Below are 27,384 nucleotides of genomic sequence, written 5' to 3' on the forward strand. Positions count from 1 at the left end.
TCCAAGCTACCAATGTTAAAAACAAACAAACAAAAAATCCTATGAAATTTGTATTCTTATTGAAGTAAAATTGTATTATTGTAAATTACATTTTATTTAGGAGGACTTTGTTATATACTATAGTAGACTGTAAAGGACAACTATAATACAGTGGCCTTTAAGAAGTTTTATGCTGCCATCTACAACAAAGAAATGAGTTCTAACTAGGTACAGTGACTTCAAAGAGGAACTATCACTTCTCTGGAAATTACACTATTAAATAAAACATGGAAATTACCTATAACTTGTGTTAACCTTTTTCATGCAATGCTCCATTTTCTTTTGAAATGTATATATTTAAAGGAACACTATAGTGTCAGGAATACAAATGTGTATTGCTGATACTATAGGCCTAAAGAGCTGTAGGGGCCCTGGCCACTAGCTCCCCCTTATTGCTGGGTAAAAAGGGGATTTACGCACTTTTTTACAGCGACCTATGGGTCCAGTCACTGCTGGCCCCTTCAAGGCTTTGCTCCTTTAAATAAGGCCATCAAACTTAGGAAAGCATTGGGAGGCTATCGCGCATGCGCGGAAAAACACAGCTCTGCGCCAGTCAGCATCTCTTCACAGAGATGCATTGACATAATGCATCTCTATGGGGCAAGTTCAGCTCCTCCATGCAGACCATGGAGATGCTGAACGTCACAGTACAGACCTAGAAAGCACCTCTACTAGCTGTCTAAGTGACTGTTACTGGAGGTGTCCCTAGACAGCAATTTAAACACTGTGTTTCTCTGAAAAGGAAGTGTTCACATGAAAATGCCTGCAAGGACAGGCAGTTGACACCAGAACAACTGCATTAATCTGTAGTTGTTATGATGACTATAGTGTCCCTTTAAAGATTTAGCAATTTACATCACAATCTGGTTCAGTCCAGGAACAGTGTTGGAGAGGCTGAAATCTACTCACAATTATGGCTGCCAGAACTGCAAAATCCGGACATTGATACATTTTGTGATATGTCTGGGTTTTGCAGTGGAAACCAGGTGGTTTTCCCCATACAGCATAGTCTGTGGTGTATTCTGGCTTTGTGCTGCCCTAGGCATGACAAAACTCAGCCCCCCCATCCCCCTCCTCCCCTTTCCAAATGTATTTTCCTGACAGACACACACCCTCACTGATGCATGCCCTCACATACACTCACTTACAGATACAGTCATTGTCACACACACTGTTTAACCAACACACACTTTCACTGAAACATACACATTTACAGACATACACACTCACTTATTCACAGTTACACACACACACACTCACCAACAGACACACATATACACTAACTGACAGACACATACACACTCACTGACAAGACACACACATGCATACTCACTGACAGATGCACACTCGCTCAGTATCACACACACACAATGGGACACACATATAGTCACTGACAGATGCACTCTGACAAGCACACATACACACTCACTGACAGACATATATACACTCAGTGTCAGACATACATTCACTGACAGACACACACTGACAGACACACACTCTCAGTGACAGACACAGATACACACACTGACACACATACACACACTGACACACATACATACACACTCACTGACAAACACATATACACTCTCAGTGACAGACACATACACTCTTACTAATAGACACACACACACTCACTAACACACACGCTAACACTCACTGACACACACACTCTTACTAACAGACACACACTAACACTCACTAAAATACACACGAACACACTCACAATTTTTTTTTTTCTTACATTTTGGTGGATTTTTCCCTGTGATCCAGTGGGGCTGGCTGCAGCTTGGCGGGCAGTGAGGGAGCTCTGATCCTTCTGCTCAGCTCCTTCGCACACCTCTCAGTGGCAAGCCGGGCAGGTCTCTGGTCCCCCAGGGCAAGAGGCTGGCAAGGCATTTGCCGGGACATTTGGAGGGCGGCTTTTTTTGCCGCCCCCTGAACGTGCTGCCCAAGGCAAATGCCCTGCCAGCCTCGTGCTAAATACAGCGCTGAGTACAGGGGCATTGATTGGGTTATTCACTAAAGGGAGAATTCAAAGTGAATTTCAAATTAAAGGTTAAAATAGCCATGCTTTCACTTCGGCTTCTCTAGCCTTAAGGAACACTATAGTGTAAGGAATACAAACATGTACTCCTGGCACTATAGTACTGGAGAATATGTGACCTGCCCCCTCACAATGGAGTTATACGATATTGAAACTTACCTTTCCTCCATCTCCGCAGTGGTCTTATTGCGGCTGGCCCCGCCTCCATTTCTGAGATCATCAGTCTTGATTACTTCAACCAGTCCAATGCTTTCCCATAGGCAAGCATTGGGATGCTATTCGACATGTGCTGCAAAATGCTGTACGCGCTGCAGAATGCTGTACTGTGCCAATCAGCATCTCCTCATTGAATTAATGCATATCTATGGGGAGCATACAGTGGATTCTTGCAGAGCGTGGAGACGCTAAATGTAGGTCCTGCATACAATGCAGCACTGAAATAGGAAGCACTTCTAGTGGCTGTTCGAGTGGCTTGCACTAAAGGTGTTACTAGGCAGCAATGTAAACACTGCCATTTCTCTGAAACTTTGCTGAGCCTGCAGGAACATGCTATGCAGTGGTTTTGGTGACTATAGTGTCCCTCTACATTTGAAATTGACTCTGAATTGACTTTTAATTCTCACTTCAGTAAACGACCCTGACAAACTTTTCTGAATAACCCTGTTTGAGGATGTCCTTGCTATTGTCATTTGTTGCTATGGTTATTGTGAATGATCTATATGTGATGGTATTTACATTCCTGGAAATTATGTGCAATATATATTCACTGTAATTCACCTCATCAGTTTTGTGCAATTCATTATAATAGAACCTGGGGATATTGTGCAATATTTGCCATAAGATTTCAATGTCTTTCCTTCTCACATAGTGTACACTGTTATACATGTTTTTAGGTTTTAATTGGTGTTATTTGATATACCATTTTTAAATGCTGCAAGTGTTTACATTTTACAGAGTAATTGAAAAGAAGCAACATATTTTATATTTGTGTGTTTGTACGCATCTTCTCTGCACATGCCATGTCCCTGTGTCATTCTTTATTAACATGTCTTGTATCCATGTATGGCCTGGATTTACTATATCTGGATTAGCTTTTCAATTGACTTAATATTTTTGGATAAACCTTTTAAAATATATATTTTTTCCAAATATTAAAATATAAAAATAAAATACCTTTTTTTTAAAAAATATAAAAATAATCAAGTATGAATATATATTAAATATTATATTTAGGTTTATCTAAAAATATTAAAAACTAATTTGAAAAGCGTATACAAAAATGTCTTACCACATCATACACAGACACTACTGCAATCACTCTCATCTTTACTATCAGCACAATGAGATGAGCTAAACAAGAAGAATAACTAAGTTAGCAAAACCTCAGTGTTACTGATATTTATTACATTACATTGCATATCTGTACATACATTACCATGAAACAGCCGGAACCTCAGAGAATAACTGCATTAGCAGAACCTCACGGTAATTGCACCTTACTACAGTTCCTGATATTCTTATATACATTACAGTGGATATTTGTTTTTTTTTTATTGCCGACTGATGTATAAAGTAATAGCTTTTATTCCTCTACTAAAGATATGTTAACAAGCAAAAATGTAACGCTCACATTTCTACACTACTTTACACGACCTACTGTGAGGAAAAAAAAACATTATATGTGTATTTAAATGCAGTGTGGCAAAGAGTAAAAAAAATGTAGTTTAGTGTTCCTTAGGATGGAATTGGTCCAAAATGCAAATACTTTAAAGCAGGGGTAGTCAACCTTTTTCTACCTACCGCCCACTAATGCAACTTTCTTGATGGAAAAATGTCCTTACCGCCCACCAGTTTTCAACTTATTTTTTTTTTTTTTTTAGCGCAAGTGTGTAATATTTTTTAGAAAGGAGGATACTTAAAAAATAAATAAATGTACGTACATTTATCTTTTTATTTCTACTTAATGCATGTTTATAATGTTTTTAACTTTATAAAGTTTAATGAGAAAACAATAAAGTAAATTGAAATTACCTTTACTAGTGATTAATGAGATCCTTAAGGTTGATGCTGCGAGACTAAATATTTGATATCTGATTCAATTTTCTTAAGGAAAACAACGGTCTCCTCTTTCGGTGATATTCAGACGGTTTCTCTGTTTGCTCATAATATGATTTCTCATCCGTGCATCAGCTCCCCTCCTCTCCCCCCCACCCACCTTTTTTATTTACTTTTTTTTCCATTTTTTTACCTTCCTTATAGCAATGCCCAGGAAGGTTGAGCTAGGTAGCCCACTTATTATTATTAGCCAGCAACAATTCTCTCCTTTTCCTTTTTATATTTTTTATTTTCCTTTTTACTACAATTCTACAAGTACTCTGCTCCTTCTTTCTCCTATTTTACAAGACTCTGCTCCTTTCTCCTATTTTACAAGTACTGTGCTCCTTCTTTCTCCTTTTTTACAAGTACTCTGATCCTTCTTTCTCCTATTCCACAAGTACTCTGATCCTTCTTTCTCCTATTCTACAAGTACTCTGCTCCTTCTTTCTCCTATTTTACAAGTACTCCACTCCCTGCTATCATGTATCCCCCTACCTACTCAAACTCCTCCCCTTCCTCTACCCGCGTGTTACACTCGTTCACAAGCGCACGTGTTTGTATGTGCGTACCTGCGTGATACAGGCGCACATGCACATTCAGGCACACACGCTCGCGCTTTCGTGCACTCGCATTTGCACGCCCGCACTTCCTGCTTACCACTGAGTGCGCGAGAGATGAATAGTGCGTTCATCTCTCTGGATGGAGGGAGGATTCTGCTACCGCCCACCTGAGAATCCTAAAAAGCCCACTGGTGGGCGGTAGGGATCAGGTTGACGACCCATGCTTTAAAGGGACACTCTAGATCCCTAAGGCATTTTAGCTTGCTTGTGAATAGTGTGTCCAATGTACAGAAAGGACAGATAACATTAGAAATTGGCACTTTTATAAATTAACCTTGTTACACCCCCTTTCCAGGCTATCAATCAGACAATGTAATAGAGCCAGCAGGAAATGCTAGCAGAATGCTTAGTTGTATAGGGAGAGGTATAAGCAGTAGGGGAAGTGCACATGCCATTGTACAGAACACTGGTGAGACCTCACTTGGAGTATTGTACGCAGTACTGGAGACCGTATCTCCAGAAGGATATTGATACTTTAGAGAGAGTTCAGAGAAGGGCTACTAAACTGGTTAATGGATTGCAGGATAAAACTTACAAGGAAAGGTTAAAGGAACTTAACATGTATAGCTTGGAGGAAAGACGAGACGGGGGGGGGGGGGGGGATATGATAGAAACATTTAAATACATAAAGGGAAACAACAAGGACCATGGGCCCTGCAAAAAGAACTGTAAAAAACATTTTGAAAGACTCCGTTCATTTGGGTTCCCTGTGCTGTTCGGGAACCGAACAGATCCACAAACTAAAGACCACCCGGGAGCTTGTTAAACATTATTCACACCTTGAAACGATTCTGCCAGCAGTGTTCTAAGTGTTTGTCTGGGTAGCTGCTGTTCATATGCCCGAACACGTGGAGGTGTCCTTCTTGTTCCCACGAACACCGCTGAAATTCCATCCCGCCTGCGTTCGATATTTTACATCCTGGAAGAGTGCTGTTCGGTGGAATCATTCGTCTGAATGAGGTGAACAAGCTCCACATTATACTTATTGATTATGTTCGGTATTTTGGTAGCATGGGACTCCCGAACGGGACCGGTTGCAACCCCTGAATTCATGGAACTGTATCGGGCATATGACCATGTTTGCGGTCGGTCATAACTTTATCCTTGGTGGCGATTTTCGTTGATCGTTCAGAACTTTACCCCGGTGGCTGTGTTCGTGGGATCTGAGCGCTTTTCGGATATGTTGGGCGCTCAGATCCTGGCTATCCATGGAAGTATAATGAGACAAAGCAGTTACAGAGTCCCTTAAAGGAACACCTAAAGCACTTTAACTTCCTGAAGTGCTTTACATGTTATGTGCCTTGGGGCTTCCCAAGAAATAAACACCTTGCTCACTGTGCCTATAGGAGCACCTCATCTTACTAACGAAGAATACCAAAGTCTAAACCGTCATCTAGGGTTTCTGTATCTCTAATGCAGATGGAGCCTGCCAGCATTTAAAATTTGGACTGCCCTATTCAGGAGGATCAGTTGGATATGCCACTGGTTTTGGTTTTCTCTGTAGTGGCACAAATCAAGCTAAAACTAGCTTGAGAACTGATCAAGGGCACCAAACGTCAACAAATTTGAGTTGTTGTTCGTTCTCAAGATTTTTTTTTAATCTGTTTTGATTTGTTGATTTATGACATACGTGTATGAACCACTGCTAGCATGTCAAGCAACCTGTGTCTGCTCTCTGCAAGATTCTAGAGCGCAAACTAATTTTATGACTTATTCTGGCATAATATTTAGGGAGTGTACAGTAGTGACTCATATAAACAAGGTATCATCAAAGGGATGTTCCTTGACTTATTGTTGTAGATACATTTTAATTGCCTTTACCAGCAAAGTGAAAGACATAAAGATACAGTATGTAAATACAAAAATTTTCTAAAGAAAGCACAATTTAAGGATATGTTATGAAATGTAACAACTGGATTGTTCCTGTATTCGTCAGCACAGTGCAGCTATTTTAAAGGAATACTCTCAGAACCAAAACAATTTTAGATTAACCCCTTCACTGCTGGGATCATGTATACACGGTTCCCAGTGTATATTCCCATACCCTGAAATCATTTATTCAATATTTTGCCAGCTCTGCTGTGCTCTCCCCTTGCAGCTGCTCGGCCGTTGGGAAGCCACCTGAAACTGGTTGCAGTTCAGTGCTGATAATCCCTTCCAGTCACACACAACACAGTGTGCAGTTCCCTCCTGCAGACACACTCATATATACAGTCACCCTCATACACATGCAGTCACACACAGCACAGATCCACAACTCAACACAACACTCACCAGTCTGCAAGCAGCCCTCCCAAACAGACAAAACACTGCAAGCAGCTTCCCCACACATACACTTAATGCAGATGTGTGTATTCCTAATTCAATAGTGTTCCTTTAGTGGATAAAAACAAACTTAATAAAGACACATGACAATATAATAACATTAACGGAAGGCCATGGTGACAATTTAGTAAGGGGTTATTATACATACGCTCAATAACTTAGTAATAAATATATACCATACATCAACAATTAAATTACATATCACCCATAATTTAGCCTTATCGCCTTTTGCTAATGCTAACACTTCATCAGAGGCGGCTCTAGACTTTATGAGGCCTTAGGCGAAATGCAAACATGAGGCCCCACTAACAAAAAAGTGTCACATATACACATTGATGCACTGTCTACCTGTGTATGTGCCTGAGAGTGTGTCTGACAGAGAGTATCCTTGTGTGTGTGAATGTATGTCTCTGTGAGCATGTTTGCGTTTTTGTCTGAGACCCTATGTGTATGGGGTAGTTGCTTTAAGTGTGTTGTGTGTATAGAGGGGGTGATGGTGAGAGGGAGAGACGGGTGATGGTGAGAGGGGGGTGATGGTGTGGGGGTGATGGTGAGAGGGAGAGGGGGTGCGATGGTGAGAGGGAGCGATGGTGAGAGGGAGCGGGGGACAGGGGGTGCGATGGTGAGAGGGAGCGGGGGACAGGGGGTGCGATGGTGAAAAGGAGTGGGGAAGAGGGGGTGCGATGGTGAGAGGGGGTGCGATGGTGAAAGGGAGCGGGGGTGATGGTGAGAGAGAGTGGGGGGGTGATGGTCAGAGGGAGTGGGGGGTGATGGTCAGAGGGAGCGGGGGGTGATGGTAATGTGAGAGGGAGGGGGGGTTATGGTAATGTGAGAGTGAGAGGGGGTAATGTGAGAGTGAGAGGGGGTTAATGTGAGGGTAATGTGAGAGTGAGGGGGGTAATGTGAGAGTGAGTAATGTGAGAGTGAGAAGGAGTAAAGTGAGAGTGAGAAGGAGTAATGTGAGAGTGAGAAGGAGTAAAGTGAGAGTGAGAAGGAGTAATGTGAGAGTGAGAGGGGGTAATGTGGGAGTGAGGGTAATGTGAGAGTAATATGAGAGTGAGGGTAATGTGAGAGTGAGGGTAATGTGAGAGTGAGGGGGGTAATGTGAGAGTGAGGGGGGTAATGTGAGAGTGAGGGGGGTAATGTGAGAGGGGGTAATGTGAGAGTGAGAGGGGGTGATGGTGAGTGGGGTGAGGCTGAGGGTGGTGACGGAGGGTTATGCTGAGGGTGGTGAGGGGTGATGGTAGGCTGGTGAGGGTAGTGGGGGGTGATGGTGGGGGGTGAGGCTGAGGGGGGTGGGGGGTGATGATGAGGCTGAGGATGGTGGGGGGTGATGGTGAGGGTGGGGGGTGATGGGGGGGTGAGGGTGAGGATGGTGGGGGGTGAGGCTGAGGGTGGTGGGGGGTGAGGCTGAGGGTAGTGGGGGGTGATGGAGGGGGGTGATGCTGAGGGGGGTGGGTGGTGATGATGAGGCTGAGGGGGGTGGGGGTGATGTGAGGGTGGTGGGGGGTGATGGGGAGGGAGAGCCTACCTTTCCCTGGTGGCCCAGTGGGCTCCCTGGTGGTCCGGTGGCCACTGTTTCCGGTCTGCAGCTCCGCAGAGCTGCAGACCGTGTAGTCTCGCGAGATTTCAGAGCGTTGCCGTGGTAACCCGCGGCAACGCTCTGATTGGCCAATTCTCGCGAGTTACATGGTCTGCAGCTCTGCACACTGCGGAGCTGCAGACCAGTGTATGCGATGGTGGCTGGGCAGCCAGGAGGGGCCTCGCACCCGGCGGCATACCGGGCAAGCCGCCGGGCCCCCTCCTGGTGTCAGGTCCTCGGTCAGTGAGGCCTTAGGCGGCCGCCTAAACCGCCTAATTAGAGAGCCGCCTCTGCACTTCATCTAGTCTAGTGGGTAATTATCTAACAATAAAAAAGAGCAACCTTAACCTAATACAATCACCAAAAAGTTATGTAATCAAGCATTAAAAGTGTATGATTCCAAAATAGTGTTTTTTTTCAGGAGAGAGAGAGCATTCTTTTTCCCAATTGCTTGATTGACAGCCGTATTGGACTGTTTATAGGAGCTGGAATTTTAACAAATCACTGCTGTCGCGACGTCGCCTAGTTTCGGACAATGATGCAAAGTGTGTCAGGTGTTTTGTGTGTATGGAGCACAGACTGTTCTTTTACAAAAAAAGTGTTATTATTAATAAACCACCAGTCCATAGACTGCACTGCACAATGCCCAACATATCTCTATGCCAGCATCAGTAAATGAAGAAGAGTGATAAAGACATTAGAGGGATTACATATATATTTTTTTTATATAAATCTTGAAATCCCAGCTCGGAACCTTGCAAGTCATTAGATCCAGACATGGGAACTGTGCTTAAATCATCATGTATTCCTTTGGTGAGTCCTAGTATGGTTACACTGGCATTTCCTGTTGCCTGAAAGGGTCTAAAGAGGTTGTCAGGGGAAAGTAAGGATAAACTAAACCACACAGGTCTTCAAAAGACATCAAGCATTGAACACAGGGGTTTATTATACTGAATGTTTCTTTTGAAGAGCAATTTGTGTGGACTGGAAGAAAATATATGTACAAATAAATATATACAAATATTGCAAGACATTCGCTTTAAATCAGGGCTGACCAACCTGTGGCCCCCCAGATGTTGCTGAACTACAACTCACATGATTCCTTGGTTATCTGTTTCATTGAAAGAATCATGGGAGTTGTAGTTCAGCAACATCTGGGGGGGCCGCAGGTTGGACAGCCCTGCTTTAAATCATGTTAAAGTAATAAAAAATTCTCTAGTGTGGGAATTACAGTTTGAGACTGCTGCAAAGTCCTTTGAGAATTTAGCTTTCCTTAAGCACACCCATTATTTGTTATGCACTCGGTCTCAGAAAATCAGATTTGTATTTTACATTTAAAGGGATACTCTTAAACACGAAAACAATTTTAAAAATACAAAGAGAAGAGCGCAAAATATATATATATATATATATATATATATATATATATATATATATATATATATATATATATAAATAGTATACAAAAACATTTTTTTTTTAAATCCAAAAAATTAAAATAGCTGCTATACACATGAAGAATATTCCCTAATTCTCCCCAAAACAACTTAGTCCTTAGTCAGTAATCACCTTAGTCACCTCCTGACATCCCATCTGTAATAAATCCACTGCTGTGGAGGTGGTATTTATATAGCGCCAACATATTCCGTAGCGCTGTACAATGGGACTTAGGGGATTACTGACTAAGCACTGACACTTTTTTGTTAATACTAAAACAACTTTAGTTTAATGAAGAAGTGTTGGTATATAGATCAGGCTCCTGCAATCTAACTGCTCAATACTGTGCCATTTAGGAGTTAAATCACTTTTGTTTATGTTTATGCCGTTCTAGCCACACCTCCGCTGACTGTAACTGACACAGCTGCATGAAAAAAAGGATTTGCGTTTAGTCGGTTCAATCAAAGTAGTGAACACTACATTGTGTTTATTTTAGAAGTTCTTTCTTCTGCTCTGTTAATTGAACTGTAATCACGTACATGAGGCAGTTGCAAGCTGTTAACAGAGCAGAAGACAAGACATTCTAAAGGAATTCCACTGTCAATAAGGGAAACAAAAACAATTTAGACTCTTATTTAGGAAATGTGTAGGGACGCTTTCAGAGTCTCAGCCTGGGTAGGTGTGGATAGGGCTGCATAGCCACAGTGATTTAACTAATACATTGCAGAGATTTGAGCAGTGAGACTGCAGAGGCGTAATTTATACACCAAAACTACTTAATTAGGTTATATTAAAGGGACACTAGAGTCACCAGAACAACTACACCTTAATGTAGTCGTTCTAGTGTCTATAGCCTGTCCATGCAGGCATTTTAATGTAGACACTGCATTTTCAGAGAAAAGGCAGTGTTTGCATTACAGCCTAGGAACACCACTAGTGGCCACTCCTCAGACGGCCACTAGGGGTGCTTCCTGGGGCACTGTGCAGCACTGCTGTTCAGCGTCTCCACACACTGCATGGAGACGCTGAACTTTCCCCATACAGATGCATTGATTCAATGCATCTCTATGAGAAGATGCTGATTGGCCAGGGAGGTGTTTTGCCCTGCCCCCGCCTCGCCTCCTTGGCTGAGTTAATCAGAATTCACGATCTCAGCCAATACAATGCTTTCCTATGGCAAAGCATTGCAATTGGCTGAGATCATCAATTCTGATTATGTCAGCCAAGGAGGCAGATATGGGTGGGGCCAAACACAAAGACCCCCCACGCGGCGCTGTAAAAAGGTGAGTATATCACCTTTCTAACCTGAGGTAAGGGGAGCCGACCACCTAAATGGTGGTTTTAGAACTGTAGTGTCAGGAATACATGTTTAAATTAAAGGGGCGCTGTAGTGTCAGGAACACAAATTCCTAGGTGATCTCTATTAGATACCCTGCTATATACAATTTCATTGTCTGCTGTGTCACAAAAAGGGAATTGAGGTTAGTTTGCTGTCCAGCTTGCAACTTATGCCAAAAAAAACCCAAGGTAAATTAGTTCAACAGAATTTAAAAAAATGATATTTAATGAATAGACAGTGATTCTCTCTCTCATATTATGTCAGTTTTCTTGTTGTCTGAGTGATTTCATCTCCTGAATATCCCCCACTCTCTGGACTTGCCCTGGTATTTCCTCTGTGCCAACCTACCTTCACATTTATTACATTTATTTAGCTTGCACTTAAAGGGATTCTCCAGTGCCAGGAAAACAAGCCCGTTTTCCTGGCACTACACAATCTTGCAGTGCCCCCCTCCCTCCCTACCCCACATCCCATGTTAAAACCCCTTCAGACACTTACCTGAATCCAGCGCCGATGTCCCTCGGCATTGGGTCAGGCTCCACCCACGCTCCTCCCCCGCCGACGAGAGAGACCTAATGCGTATGTGCGACAATGGCCGCACGCGCTCATTAGACCTCCTTGAATAATGCTTTCCTATGGGGATTCCGGCGACGCTGTCCAGCATCATTTAGATGACCAAAAGTCATCTAAGAAATCGGAAGTCCCTCTAGTGGCTGTCTGGTAGACAGCCACTAGAGGAGGACTTAACCCTGCAAGGTAATTATTGCAGTTTATAAAAACTTGTAGGGTGAAGGGTGATGGGAGTTGGCACCCAAACCACTTCAACGGGCTGAAGTGGTCTGGGTGCCTACAGTGTACCTTTAATGAAGTGTTTTACAATAACTGATCTTTTTAGTGGTTAAGGTAGGAGGAAAGCTGATTTTTCAAAATCAAAATCTTAAACATATTTTATGTGAAATATATATTGCAATGGTTATATCTGAATCAAATTGTGGTCTACTTTTTCTCTCTAGGTAGAAAATTGTGCTGAATATATTTTAGAAACTATCGACTCTCTACAGAAACACTCTTGGGTAGCTGATATACAGGATTGTATAGACCCTGGGTAAGTGTGCCTAAAACATTACTAAACAATGAGTTCTGGTAAGATGACATCAGACTCTAAATATTCAGGTCAAAATAGTTGAAATGGAAAGAAATGAAGCGTCGAAGATATTATTTTTTTACAACTCCAAAACACGCACTTAAATGGAGACTATAGTCACCAAAACCACTACAACTTGGTGGTTTTGGTGTATATAGCATGTCCCTGCAGGCTGAGCAATGTAAAGCTTCCTTTTCAGAGAAAAGGCAATCTTTCATTGCTGCCTAGAACACCTCTAATGGAAGTCACTTAGACTGAGACTAGACGTGATTCCCAGTCCAGTGCTGCACAATTACGTTCAGTGTATTCACATTCTGCATGGAGACGCTGACCGTTCCCTATAGAGATACATTGATGCAATGCATCTCTATAAGGAGATGATGATTGGCGCTGCGTGGTGTTTTGCTGTGCATCAAAATAACATTCCAAGCATTTGATTGGCTGAGATCATCAAAACTGATGATCTCAGCCATGGAGACGGGAACACCTACATGGTGTGGGAAAAAAGGTTTGTTTAATCACCTATCCCATGGAATCTAAGGGGCCTGGGGACCTAAATAGTTAGTTTAACACTATAGTTTCAGGAATACATGTTTGTATTCCTGGCACTATAAAGCTCCTTTAATAATACCTTTATATTTGTATATTTATTAAGATTGGTTTATATTTGTATAAACCAATCTTAATGACAGTATGTGTGATTCTTAAAGGTAAAATTATGTTTTCATTTTGTGACTGTCTCCACTGTTTTATCAATCTCTTCTGTAGTGATATTTTCTTCGTGGCATATTACACAACCATTGTTGAATTCTGATTTTCCTAGAAGTGAATTTACTAAGTTACAAATACAACTATTTGTATAGCACCAACATATTCAGCTGAAAAGATTTTGGACTACAATCTAATAATGACTGTGGATGTTTGACTGCTGCATTTATACAGAAAGAAAGAAAAAATGTATACTTAAAAATAAACTAAAAACAAATACACAATTGTATACATTATATGTTGCTAAATTCAAAGCTTCCCTCTAAGCGCCATCACTACATAATAGTGCGTTTAATTATTGATGGTGGTGCACAGTGCACTTTACAGCCAAACCAAATTGTAGCAATCACCACAGCCCTAAGCTTGCCCTTCAATGCTGTCAAACAGCTGGGACACAGAGCCGAGCCTTGGACCACTCTTGAACTGTGGCTCTGCCAAAAGCTGCAAAGATATAATCTGAGAGCAGATGCATCGTGGCTGCTGTCAGTTTTTAGAGCAGTTCCACTTATCCTATGGGAACTGTTCTTTAGTTAGAAACTAGTTAACACATAAACCCCTGCTGGACAGACCCCATAGATTAGAAGGAGATCCTACTGATTAAAGGTCTCTCTCTGTACCAGTCATTAGACTCACAAACAGTGATTTGTCTGGAATTTTAGTTTTTCAGAAATATTTTTTTTTATTGATTTGGCTGGAAACATTTTTTTTTTAAATATTTTTTTTTTACTTGAAAAATTTATTTATTTGCAATATTTTTTAAATGCATTATTTATATAAGAAACTCTAACATTTCAGCTATTTGACTATTTTTATTGCCGTCAAACTAGTTTATTTCATGTATAAAAAAAATTAGCAACATCTCAATTTCCACATACAAACACATGTAAAGTATGACAAATTACACTAACTTATTGTCAGCAATAAGGTTTTTCACTTGATAAAACATAATTTAATGTAGATTATTTTAGAGGTGGATGGATCTGTTGACGGGCAGTGGAATCTGCTGTTTGAGTCCTTCCATTCTGCTAGCACACATGCTTAGTTGGGGGTCTTTTGTTCTATGTGCATTACTCTAAGAAGCAGATGTGGGGTATAGCGCATGAAGTGATATAATCATATTACAACAACTCTAAGAAAACAAGACCACATATCTCACAACGATGGTTCTGCAATTGCTGCAGTTGTTGGGAGATATGTTTGTCTATGTCCATATTAACACTCTATTATATATTTAATAATATATCTTTTAAAACATAAATTTGAAGCATTCTTTTTAAAATAATTGTTTTAGGCTAAAATATCATGAAGTCTGTGTAAAATAACAGTTTTGCTTGTTCTTTCAGAGACAGTGGGGACGATATAGAACTCTCATCGTGTGAGCAGGGAGCTTGTCTACCAAACAGAGCTTCGTCATGTAGCTGCGAGTTTCTGGCTGAGGGTAAGATGTTTATTTTATTTTTTGTACGAAAGTATGAAAGTGCCCATTCCTTGTCCGTTGAATGACGTGTGCATGATTGTATTCCAGAACTCTACATTAAACAAAGAGCTCAAGTAGTATGCAGTGTGTATGCGCATATGATTCACAGCATTAGAAAACTAAGTAATGTGTAGAATGTTTGAATGTCCATGTCTCATGTCTTCTGCCTACCCTACCCCAGAATCCCTTCTTTCACTCGTCACATTTTGTATATCTGTTTATAAATAAAATAGCAATTTTAAAACTTTACTAGCATATTTTTTTCTTTTAATATGATTGCATATGATATAAACCTGAAAACAGTATTCTGGAATGTTATTGCTCTATGCCAATATAACATCACATTATTTTTAAATTAATTGTGATGCACACACTTCTAATACCGAACCAATTATAGATAAACTAGAAAATCATGATGATCTTCAAATATAAATATATATATTTTTAAGAAGATTTTTTTGTTGTCTTTTATGTCAGCAGTATATCGTCCTCTTGAGGCAGGAGTACCTGATCTTACCGCCATGTCTGCTGTTTCCCTTCCTCCGCCTGCTCTGCCTCCTCAAGTAAGAAGTAGGGATCAGGCTTCTTCAGAACAGCTTGTGCATGTTCCACTGGAGAATTTTCTGCAGACCTTGGAATCACCATCTTCTAGCCATGCACCAGGTACTCTACTAAATGGCTGATTTAATGTTGAATGAATTGCTTTGAGGTATAGTGCTTTATTGCAAAATGTTGTTTTAAAAAAAAAATGGACAGTAAGCAGTCTGAGAAGAAGCAACATTACCTTAAGCCATAAATAGCATAACAATATAGAATAACATAAAAAAAAAAAAAAAACAACAACAATACAAGAATAAGATACTTCAATAGGAATTTGTTTACCTTACTATAGGTAGGGAAGGTAGATTAAGATAAAGAGGAGAAGAGCAAAGTAGCGTTAGATGGGTATGGAGGAAACCTAATGAGAGTGGCACCTTCCCTCCATCCCCATCTCCATCAGAGAACAAGGATTGATCTGATACGATCAGCTGTTATTTACAATTAATCATGAACATTGACATTATTATGAGTGGAAGTACCGGTGTAGCAGCTGTAACATGCTCCATGGTGAAAATGAAAACATTTTTTGTATAGTAGGGGCAGCAGATTTCCAATATTTAAAGGGGCACTCCAGGCACCCAGACCACTTCTGCTCATTGGAGTGGTCTGGGTGCCAACTCCCACTACTCTTAACCCTGCAAGTGTAATTATTTCAGTTTTTTATAAACTGCAATAATTACCTTGCAGGGTTAACTCCACCTCTAGTGGCTGTCTTCTAGACAGCCACTAGATGGCACTTCCTCCTTCATAGCACAGATTATCTGTGCTAGAGCGTCTCTGGACGTCCTCACGCTGTGTGAGGACCTCCAGTGTCGCTCATTTCCTCATAGGAAAGCATTGAAAATCTTTTTCAATGCTTTCCTATGGGGAGCGCTAATGCGCATGCGCGGCATTGCCGCGCATGCGCATTAGGTCTCCTCGGCCGGTGGGCGGGATCAGTCTCGCCCACCGTTCGACGGAGACAGTAGGAGGAGCGGCGCAGAGGAGGAGACAGCAACGAGGGACATTGTCGCTGCCTCAGGTAAGTGACTGAAGGCGTTTTCACCCCTTCAGTAACCGGGTATTGGGGGGTGGGAGGGAGAGGGTACCTCCAGTGCCAGGAAAACGGATTGTTTTCCTGGCACTGGAGTTTTCCTTTAAGGGAAGTATGTTTTTTTTTTATATCTCTTTTTAAAAATACCTTTCCAAGGGTCTGGGGTGATTCCAGTTTGTAAGATATCGATAAGAACCTGGGAACTTTGAATGAATTATTTTAGCTTTACTCCGTAATGCTGGTTTAAAATGATCAAAATAACAAATATAGGTTTCACCAAAATTGATATTCTGTATTTCCTGGTTTCATGATGGCCTTAATAATAATTGTTAAAATAAATGTTGATATTCCTAAAAATACGGAGCTTTTATGCGTTACTCTGCGGGAAAATATACTGTGTTCGTTTCATACAATGATATAATTCAGATTGTTAAAATGTATTTCGGGTCTCTGATTTAAGTGGTCGTGGTGCCTGGAAGCTGTATGTGCAACGTTTCGCCATGAAGTACTGCACATACAGAGATTAACCCCTCTGCTGCTGGGGTTGTAACACCACCTCTGGCCACATCATTAGGACAGAGTATTAAGATGTTAATTTAAAATGTGTAGTATTTAAAAAAAAAAAAAATGTACACTGGAGTGGAGTACATTTAAAAATTGTCATTATATCCCTTGATGCTAGTCTTGCAGTTGCTTTCATTGGGTGCAGTGTATATTTCCCACAGCAGATCTGTAAGTGCTGTGGACCACTCTCCTGTAGAAATAGTATGGGGGAACTGTTTGCTTCCTGCTCTCTTGTCTTTCTCTTCCTCTGTAAAGAATGGCATAGAAGGGTTATGCAAAAGTAGTCAAGGTTGAAGTGCTTATCATGCTTGTGGCATCTTGCAGATATATCAAAATAATGTCAAATGCTGCATTTTACCTCGAATACCTGTAAAAAATATTCAGGTTTCCAGCTAGTGCAAATGTTTTGAGTGCAAGTGTGCAGTTTTTGTTATACATTTTTTTTAGCTGATAGACAGGCAAACTACCCAGCCCAAATGTAGAAGGCTCTAACCTGTACCCCTAACTAGGCACATCTTACCATGGTAGTTTTTGGCACGGTATAGAGTGTGTGATTTTTGGCCAAAAGTTTTGTTTGAGGAGCAAAACAAACTCGCTATGAAAATGTCTCCAACTGTATGTTGAGTTTCATGAACTAGAGAGGACGTTTGGATGGTCTGTGGTTTCAGTGTGGAGGACTGTGCACAGGAGATTAACGATTAATTTTGTAATACATTATTAAATGAATTATGCAATGCAAAACAACCTGTACATTTGTTATTCAACAATGAGGTAAAAAAAAAAAAAAGTCTGTTCATGCATACCAGTTTAAAAAGTATTTTTTTCTGGGGAAATGAAAAGGCTGAATTTGGATGCAAACAAGTTGGAACATTCTTCAATGGTCAATCATACAGAAAAAAATAGAAATGTCAAATATACTGAATATATGTATTAGTGTGAAAAAGAAAGCTTTTATCTTTAGAAACCTCAATTCACCCTGAATACTTATCACTAAAGACAATAATGGGATTAAATGTGTTTTAATGGGCTTTTTTTTCCCTATAAGTTTTCTCAATAAATGATATTGTGAAGTTAATGTATCTGATTTTATTTTTTGACATTAAAGGTGAAGACGTTGAGAATGAAGTAGACATTAATCTGTTTGACTTTCCCTGGTTCCATGGGACATTATCTCGAATTAAAGCTGCTCAATTAGTACTTTCTGGTGGACCTCGGAGTCATGGGCTATTTGTCATCCGACAAAGCGAAACCCGTCCTGGAGAATATGTTCTGACTTTTAATTTTCAAGGCAAAGCTAAGGCAAGTAGACTCCACAAGAAGAATTTCTGATAAATTAAGGGTATTTTTATACAAGTAACATCACATTTTATTGGCTCTACAAAAACAACATTTATCATTAATTTCTGATATTTATTACTTTTTATTGGTGTTTACGAAAAAATACTCCCAGTATATACGCTCATGCCCTGTCATAGACAAAGTATATTTTGAATGTTATTTGATTGTCCTTCCACCAAAGATCATTAGAGAGTTTCAGTAAGAGTAATGCATTTGTAATTTGTGGTTTCTATGAAATTTTTAAATCAAATATACCCAGATCAGAAAGGTAATTCACTCTGCAGAAATGTTTTACTTCCTTGAGTTGGTATTTTCTGACATGTTTATATAATTTTTAAAAATTTATTTTATCTTAACACGATTGGGTTCACTTTAATCAGTAACATTTCTGTTATATTATTTATTTAATTGTTCAAGGGATATTCATGAAAGACGCTTCTAGAGCATTGTTGGTACAGTCATAGATGTTGCCTTAAAGGGAAACTATTCCCCTTACCTTTTTTCCAGTGCCGAGTCACAGTCCTTGCAGCCGGCAGCTCCTTCTTCAGTTTTGTCATCTTGCATGTTGAATGCTCAGTGACTTCTTGTCCAATCAAATGCTTCTGTTAGAGAAGCATTGTGGACAAGAAGTGCATGTGAGGCAATGCGATACGCTCTTCCAATCAAATGCTTCTCATACAGAAGCATTGAATCAAATGCTTCCCTATGAGAAGTATCTGAGCTACAGGCATTGTGAAGATAGGATGTTCAATGTTCTCATGTAATGCGAGAGGAGGTTGTATGTCAAAGAATCGAGTCAGGCTCAGTTGTGACTTTTAGCTGTCAAATGTAATGATGCTATTTATTGGGGATTACAGTGCCTTGCAAAAGTATTCACCCCCCATGACTTTTGACCTATTTTGTTACATTACAGCCTTAAGTTCAATGTTTTGTTAATCTGAATTTTATGTGATGGATCAGAACACAATAGTCTAAGTTGGTAAAGTGAAACCAGAATATATCTACATAAAACTATTTTTTAGAAATAGAAAACAGAAAATTGCCATGTGCGTATGTATTCACCTCTTTTGTTATGAAGCCCATAAAAAGCTCTGGTGCAACCAATTACCTTCAGAAGTCACATAATTAGTGAAATGATGTCCACCTGTGTGCAATCTAAGGGTCACATGATCTGTCATTACATATACACACCTTTTTTGAAAGGACCCAGAGGCTGCAACACCTAAGCAAGAGGCACCGCTAACCAAACACTGCCATGAAGACCAAGGAACTCTCCAAACAAGTAAGGGAAAATGTTGTTAAGAAGTACAAATTAGGTCCAAATCTTTGATGATCCCTAGGAGCACCATCAAATCTATCATAACCAAATGGAAAGAACAATGCACAACAGCAAACCTGCCAAGAGACGGCCGCTCACCAAAACTCACAGACCGGGCAAGGAGGACATTAAGCAGAGAGGCAGCACAGAGACCTAAGGTAACCCTGGAGGAGCTGCAGAGTTCCACAGCAGAGACTGGAGTATCTGTACATAGGACGACAATAAGCCGTACCCTCCATAGAGTTGGGCTTTATGGCAGAGTGGCCAGAAGAAAGCCATTACTTTCAGCAAAAAACAAAATGGCACATTTTGAGTTTGCGAAAAAGGCATGTGGGAGACTCCCAAAATGTATGGAGGAAGGTGCTCTGGTCTGATGAGACTAAAATTGAACTTTTCGGCCATCAAAGAAAACGCTTTGTCTGGCGCAAACCCAACACATCACATCACCCAAAAAACACCATCCCAACAGTGAAACATGGTGGTGGCAGCATCATGATGTGGGGATGTTTTTCAGCAGCCGGGACTGGGAAACTGGTCAGAGTTGAGGAAAGATGGATGATGCTAAATACAGGGATATTCTTGAGCAAATGCTCTGTGCGTGATTTGAGGCTAGAACGGAGGTTCACCTTCCAGCAGGACAATGTCCCCAAACACACTGCTTAAGCAACACTTGAGTGGTTTAAGGGGAAACCTTTAAATGTGTTGGAATGGCCTAGTCAAAGCCCAGACGTCAATCGAATAGAAAATATGTGGTCAGACTTAAAGATTGCTGTTCACAAGCGCAAACCATCCAACGTGAAGGAGCTGGAGCAGTTTTGCAAGGAGGAATGGGCAAAAATCCCAGTGGTAAAATGTGGCAAGCTCATAGAGACTTATCCAAAGCGACTTGTGATTGCCGCAAAAGGTGGCTCTACAAAGTATTAACTTTAGGGGGTGAATAGTTATGCACATTGACTTTTCTGTTTATTTTGTCCTATTTGTTGTTTCCTTCACAATACGAAAAAAAAACACCTTTAAAGTTGTGGGCATGTTCTATAAATTAAATGATGCAATCCTCAAACAAGCCATGTTACTTCCAGGTTGTAAGGCAACAAAAACACGAAAAATGCCAAGGGGGGGGGGGGGTGAATACTTTTGCAAGGCACTGTATATGCCCGATAAATGAAATCAAATTACTAAAGACGATATTTTCAATGTAGACTACAGCTATTGGTTTAAACATTTGAACCTATAATCCTTTAACGTAATCAAATTAATCTGAGTCGGAGCCGATTAACTGTAGGTAAATGTGATTGGCTCTAATTATATCAAGGCCATTACTTGAAAACCACTGGTATATTGGTAAGGCATTAGAGAATGCTTGTATTATCTAAAACTTAAAACCTACTCTACAATTTATTTGTTTTGCTGTAGCACCTGCGATTGTCGCTGAATGAGAACGGCCAGTGCCATGTGCAGCATCTCTGGTTCCAGACCATTTTTGACATGCTAAAGCACTTTCATTCTCATCCGATCCCTCTGGAATCCGGTGGTTCTGCTGACATAACCCTTCGAAGCTATGTTGTTGCTCAATATCCTTCATCTGGTGAGAAATATTCTTCTTCTCTAAACTTCATATGGTTTAGCATGATGAAAAAAAGAAATCTGAGTCAACATATGGAGACTAGAAATAGATACATGTGAATCACCAGCTTTATATTGTTTGTAGTACTGTTTGTTTTTAAAGTATGACTCAAAGCACCATAACCAGTTGATTGATTTGAGTTGGTCATGGTGCCCGGAGTCTGTATGTGCTGCTGCTTGTGTAACTCCACCTCTGGTCTCATATTGGCATAATTGGCATAATTAGCCAGTCTGGAACAAAAATTCCAGGTGGCTAATGTAAGTCCAGTGCAAATTTGGCATCTAGCGTTGGCATGCACAATTTTCTGGGCCAAACAGCTAATTGTAGCATGGCTGAGTTTTAGCTTTATTTACATTTTTTTTTTTTCTAATTTGGGTGCTCAGGCGGAGCGGCACAGTATGGGTTACTCTAAACAAAACCTGTGTTTTATGAAAACACTGGTATTTGTACAGCGCTGTGGAATTTGTTGGTGCATTACAAATAATAATTTGGTTGTAATATCCCTTTAAAAAAAAAAAAAAAAAACACTTTTTATAATTTCACACTGTTTCTAAGTAAAAAAGTGAACTAATAATAATATATGTGTTTTACCAATTGTTGAAGTTTTATTTTATTTTCCCATAGTGAAAATGCTATTATTTAGCAGCTTACTGCTCAGTCATTGTATTGACCTCTAAAAATGAAAGGCTAGAAGTACTTTCTCTTCAACCAGTGATGCTCCCTACTTCCCCAGCATAGTTCCCAACCTCTATAGCTTGTGCCTGGTAAATAATGGGCATCCGAAAATGTTGCTGCATAGAAAAATTAGATTTTAAAGAATGTGAAAATCCTTCTATGCACTTCCATATCGTGGGGTTAATCTAGCATTGTTACAGAACTATCACCTCGATTTAATAAGATTTCCAAATGACCCCGTAATGTTACAAAATGTTTCCAAATAATCTATCTACAAGAGTCGCTATTAAAGTCTATTAGACTTTTCGTAGATTAAATCATTTGGAAAGGTTTTCTAACAGTATTGAATCGTTTGGGAAACTTTTTAAATCGAGGCCTTTGTGTTGTAGATATATATATCAGTTCCGCTGGGAAGTCAAGATATTTTCAGTAATATATTGTCTAAGGAACATTCCAAATGGCTTTTTGTTCTGCGGGATTATCAAGGACTTAAACAGTGGATCCATCATCTCATCTACTAATGGTTACCTAGTCAATAAATAAAGTGTGCATCATCTTTCTTTTCCCAAAAGCACTATTAGCTTGGACGTGCTTTTAGACCAACATTACTTAGCATATTAGAACAGGCTTTACCTTATTAACAAACACTTCCTAATCAATGCCATAGATCAGGCTTACAATTTGCTGTCCTATGCTACTAGCCAAGCCCTACTGGTTACTTGCCACTTCAAGCCATAGCATGTCCTCTAGGGGTGATGATCACATTTTGTTAAGATGCAGCATGCTTCTCTGTGTAAGTGACAGTTAATAAATTACTTTTGGAATGAAAATTCAATAAACATTGAAAGGCATCCACTTAGTTCATGTATGCATATACTTCCTTGTAACTGCAACATGCCTTGCGATTTGAAGCAAACTAAATAATGGACACAACAGTGTTTCTACCCTAGCATTGGTCTTCATCAAAGTGGCTAGGATGTTTTTAATTTGAAAATAGTTACTAAATATATTTTTTATTCTTACCATTTATATAATTTTCATTTAATTGATGCATTTCTGGAAAGCCACAGACAGGCATCTGGGGCAAATTAATTTCCTACATTTAACACGATTTAGGCCCAGACAGGTCATTGCAAATTCCTGTTAGGCCAAGCTAGTATGTCAAGACCTGCCCACCATCTATAAGTGGGTGGGATTTTTTTTAAGCCCTACAATAAACAAGTACCAAACAACATGCTGCAAAGTTCCTGCTGCACAATCTATTGTAGGATAGCTGGTACCTGGCTGTAGAGAACGTAGTGCGGGGAGTTTTTGCACTGTGCTCCTGATTGAAAGGGCCGCAGAGGTCCTGGTAAAGCAGACAGGAAACCCGCTTCCTTACTGGGTCAGGCCACCAGGCTGATTAAACCACCATTCAGTAAGTGACTTCCTTTGCTTCAGGTCACTGAGAGAGTGGACACCAAGCAACATTATAAAAGGACGGTGCAGAAAAGTTGGTTGATGGTTGTATAGTTGCTAATGCTAAAAACAAAATGTTTGCCCAAATATGCATGCACACAAACACACTTTAGTGAATACACAAACACATCATCAATCCATCAATCCATCCATTCAATAGGCATATATTATTTAAAAAAAACAGGAAAACGTTTGGTAATATTATAACCAAATTCTTATCTTATTTATAGATCCTGGACCATCCCCAAATATGGGATTCCAACAAAGTTGTAGGACTGAAAACCAACCCCAACACTATTTTTCAAGTTCTGGAGCAAGTACTTTGCCATCTGTGTCTCCGGAGAACTCTGCATCAGCCTCACATCCGGCATATCACAGAGTGGACAGTACTCTAGGAACCCGGAGTCGCAGTAACAGTGCAGAACTTTTACTAGAATCCCCAAATGGAAGCACAGAAGATTACCACGAAAGTGATGGATCTCGAAGTCGGACCAGAGCTGTAGAGAATCAGTATTCTTTTTACTAATTCAGACATAAGAAGTGGAAGTATTATTGACCTTGTCTTCAGTTCACGAGCCATGGCCTACATTTACAAGTGGTTGTATGCCCTAAATAAGTCTCTTGTGATCCCAGAGGATACATTGCCCACTCATCTGTTTCGGGAGGTGTCTTATGTCATAGCACATTAAATCAATATACTCTTAATGTACATTTTGTTCACTTCAGCAGTAGCCAGCGTTTGTCATTGTTCAAGTTTCTTTTTGTCATCTTCAAAAACCAGGATTTTAAAGATACATGAACAGTTTATGAAAGTCATCTCTCATTTTACGCAGCTGATTTAAATAGTAAATGGTTTTACCTTCTACCATAATTTAATCCAGCTAAAACGGTTATACAAAGGGTGAACAAGTACTTGAGTAATTTTGAGTTTAAGGGGTTTATTAATTAAAGTTTTTATGAGTCACCAATCCACCTACAGAATTTATGTAAAAATAACTGATTTGGAAAAAAATATCTGGTAATGTATTCAGCCAGTCAAATATGTTTTACCTAATTTAGAGTCAAGTGATGGCAACCCACTGTTTAGTGCATAAACACCGTATGGTTCATGTAGCACAACAACAATTTGACAATTGAAGCGGCACTGTCACGTACTGGGGACTTTGCTGAATTTGCTAGGGGTCTGGTGGCTAGGGGGGGACTGGTAAAGGTGAGATTTACTTTACTGAACCTGTCCCTTGCATGCACAGCCATCTTCCTCAGTCTGCTCCTCTTCAGTGAAATTTCAACAAAGTCAAAATGAGTATTAAAGATTCAGTGCCGCTTTAATGTTGTCCAGAACAACTACTGTAATTCTGTAGGTGATTTTGCCAATGGATTGCTCCCAGTTGTCCCATAGTAGCCAATATTTAAGATTTTTTGTAAAAGTACAGTAATGACTGAGCCGCTAACATATTACATCTTACATCATATAGCCCATTGTATTGTTTAGGAGTATTGTATATACTTAATATACATAAAGCAACTGCAAAAAGGTCAGTATAAAACATACAGTCATTGGCATATTTTTTTTACTAAATAGTTGTGAGTTAACAACTGACAGAATCTAGACCAAGATTAGGGGTTTAAAAACACAACTCGGTTGAGTTAGAAATTTATACAACTCAGCTGTTTTTTTTACTTTTTTGTCAAGGTGGTATGTTCACATGACTTTTTTCCCTCTTTTAACAAAAAAGCACCTTTAAAATCGAATTATTTCTTGTTATACATGTGAAAATGTTCTAAGATTTCTGCAAATACCTTTTTTTTATACATAAAAAAACAGAGCAGAAAAAGCTTGTATGTAGACCAAGTGTATACATTTGTTTGTGTTGTAGATTGATTATTAAGTAATTTAAAACTGCCAAAAACACTCCTGTGAAATAAATTGTCCAGAATTTTTAGTAATGTAATCAATATTTGTATGATTTATTTTCCATTAGTGCATACTTCTGATTGATTTACAACCTAATAAAATATACTTATGTCAGGTCTTTTAAACAATATCACAAAAATGTGCGATTTACAAATAAATAATTTATATGTGAAAATTCTAGATAAAAATTCTAAAGAAACTTCTTCACGCTGTATTCCTTTATTGAGATAGCGGCATTGTCCAGATTACTTGGCGAAACAATATAATAAAGGAACACTATAACTTTAGGAATACAAAACTGTATTCCTAATGCTATGGAGTCCCTCTGCAGTTAAAGTGACGCTATACTCACCAAAACAACTTTAGCGTAATGAAGCAGTCATGTCCCGTAGTTTCACTGCTCAATTCTCTGCCATTTAGGCGTTAAATCACTTTGTGCATGCAGCCCTAATCACACTGCATGTTATTTGCAGAGCCTCCCTAAACACTTCCCGTAAAGAGTCATCTAATGTTTATACTTCCTCCATTGCAGATTCTGTTTAATTTAGAATTTCTCATCTTCTGTTCTGTTAATAGCTTGCTAGACCCTGCAGCAGCCTCCTGTGTGTGAATTAAGTTAATTCTACAGAGCAGGAGATAAAAAATTGATAACGCAGTCATTTTGTTTTCATGCAGGTTGTGTCAGTAACAGCCAGGGGAAGTGTGGCTAGAGCTGCATAAACATAAGTAAACGTGATCTAACTCCTAAATGGCAGTGAATTGAGCTGTGAGACCACAGAGGCATTATCTATACACAAAAATGATTCATTAAGCTAGAGTTGTTTTGGTGACTTTAGTGTTCCTTTAACTATAGGTCCACCCCCTCCAGGTGAATAAAGTGTTATAAACTTTTTTTCACCTCTTTCCATGGGAGAATGTAATACGCATGCGCAGAAAGCACCATAGGCTCAATAAGCCCTCCCTATAGGAAAGCATTGAATCAATGCTTTCCTATGGGTAATTTGAAGACACTGGTCGTCCTCATGCAAAGCGTTGTTTCATGGAGTTAAACTCTGTGAAAAGTCAGGAAGTGACCTCTAGTGGTCGTCTGGAAGACATCAACTACAGGCTGTCATAACTTTGCAATGTAAACATTGCAGGAAACTTCATTGTTTTACATTGTAGGTTTAAGGGGACAAGAACATTGCATCCAGACATCTTCAATGAGATTACGTAGTCTGGGTAATTTACCTTTAACATTGTATGATAAGGGAATGAGAACACAACACAAGGTTTAACATCCAGTTTTGATGTAATAAAATGGGATGCAATTCGAATAAGATTGTAGTTGAAACATCAAAAAATAGCATCTATTCCAAATAATTTAAGCGACATATCTAGAAAATATTTAAAAAATCTGTAGTGATTCAATGGTTAATGCACCAGTGATACAAAATATTCATGCTTCACGGACACATTGTTTCCTGCAGAATAGACTCCTGTATTGTCACCATTTTGTTGCAACAGTTTTCAATTCACACACTTGCCACGGACTTAAAAATGTCCCTGACTTGCTTTCTGAGATCTGATTTTCAGCACTTTTTCAGAAAGACTAGATTAGAAGCTGCATTCTTCATCTTGATTTCCAGTCCTGTGGCGATGTTACCCAGCAGTCAATACACAACAACAGCACCTCCTGGAGGGAAGAGAATGAGAACGCAAATCTCCAAATCTACGACTAGAGATTCTCTACCACACTAGAAAGTTATAAATTGAACCACAAATGTGAAGTCCTAAACCAAAACAGGTGTGGATTTAAATATCAGTTGTTGGCAGATGCTAAATTATTAGGCACCCATATCTTCATTCCAGTTCTCTGTTGCTTACTCCATGATTTGGGGGATGCTCATAAGACACAGGAAGCTCACCTCTCACTCCTGCCATCCACAAATTAGACAGAGGTTGTAAAGGATCAGGAGGTGTTGATGGTCGGCAGTATTAAAAGCAG

At 39.8% G+C, this 27,384-nt stretch overlaps 1 protein-coding gene across 2 annotated transcripts in view; it reads left to right on the top strand.

The window, feature by feature from the left end:
- The window catches only part of SH2B2 (SH2B adaptor protein 2), an 81,136-nt gene extending 55,615 nt beyond the window's left edge, over positions 1 to 25,521 (top strand). Inside the window, exons 4-9 of one of the 2 annotated variants that reach the window (XM_063449908.1) lie at positions 12,497 to 12,588; positions 14,739 to 14,833; positions 15,350 to 15,535; positions 18,175 to 18,368; positions 21,139 to 21,310; positions 23,713 to 25,521. In XM_063449908.1, coding sequence (XP_063305978.1) covers positions 12,497 to 12,588; positions 14,739 to 14,833; positions 15,350 to 15,535; positions 18,175 to 18,368; positions 21,139 to 21,310; positions 23,713 to 24,008 — 1,035 coding nt within the window. In that variant the 3' untranslated portion in view covers positions 24,009 to 25,521. The remainder of the gene's footprint in view (positions 1 to 12,496; positions 12,589 to 14,738; positions 14,834 to 15,349; positions 15,536 to 18,174; positions 18,369 to 21,138; positions 21,311 to 23,712) is intronic. The other variant, XM_063449909.1, reaches the window with a different exon arrangement.
- The last annotated feature ends 1,863 nt before the right edge of the window (positions 25,522 to 27,384 follow it).

Source organism: Pelobates fuscus, chromosome 1, assembly GCF_036172605.1.
Source record: "Pelobates fuscus isolate aPelFus1 chromosome 1, aPelFus1.pri, whole genome shotgun sequence".
NCBI lineage: Eukaryota > Metazoa > Chordata > Amphibia > Anura > Pelobatidae > Pelobates > Pelobates fuscus.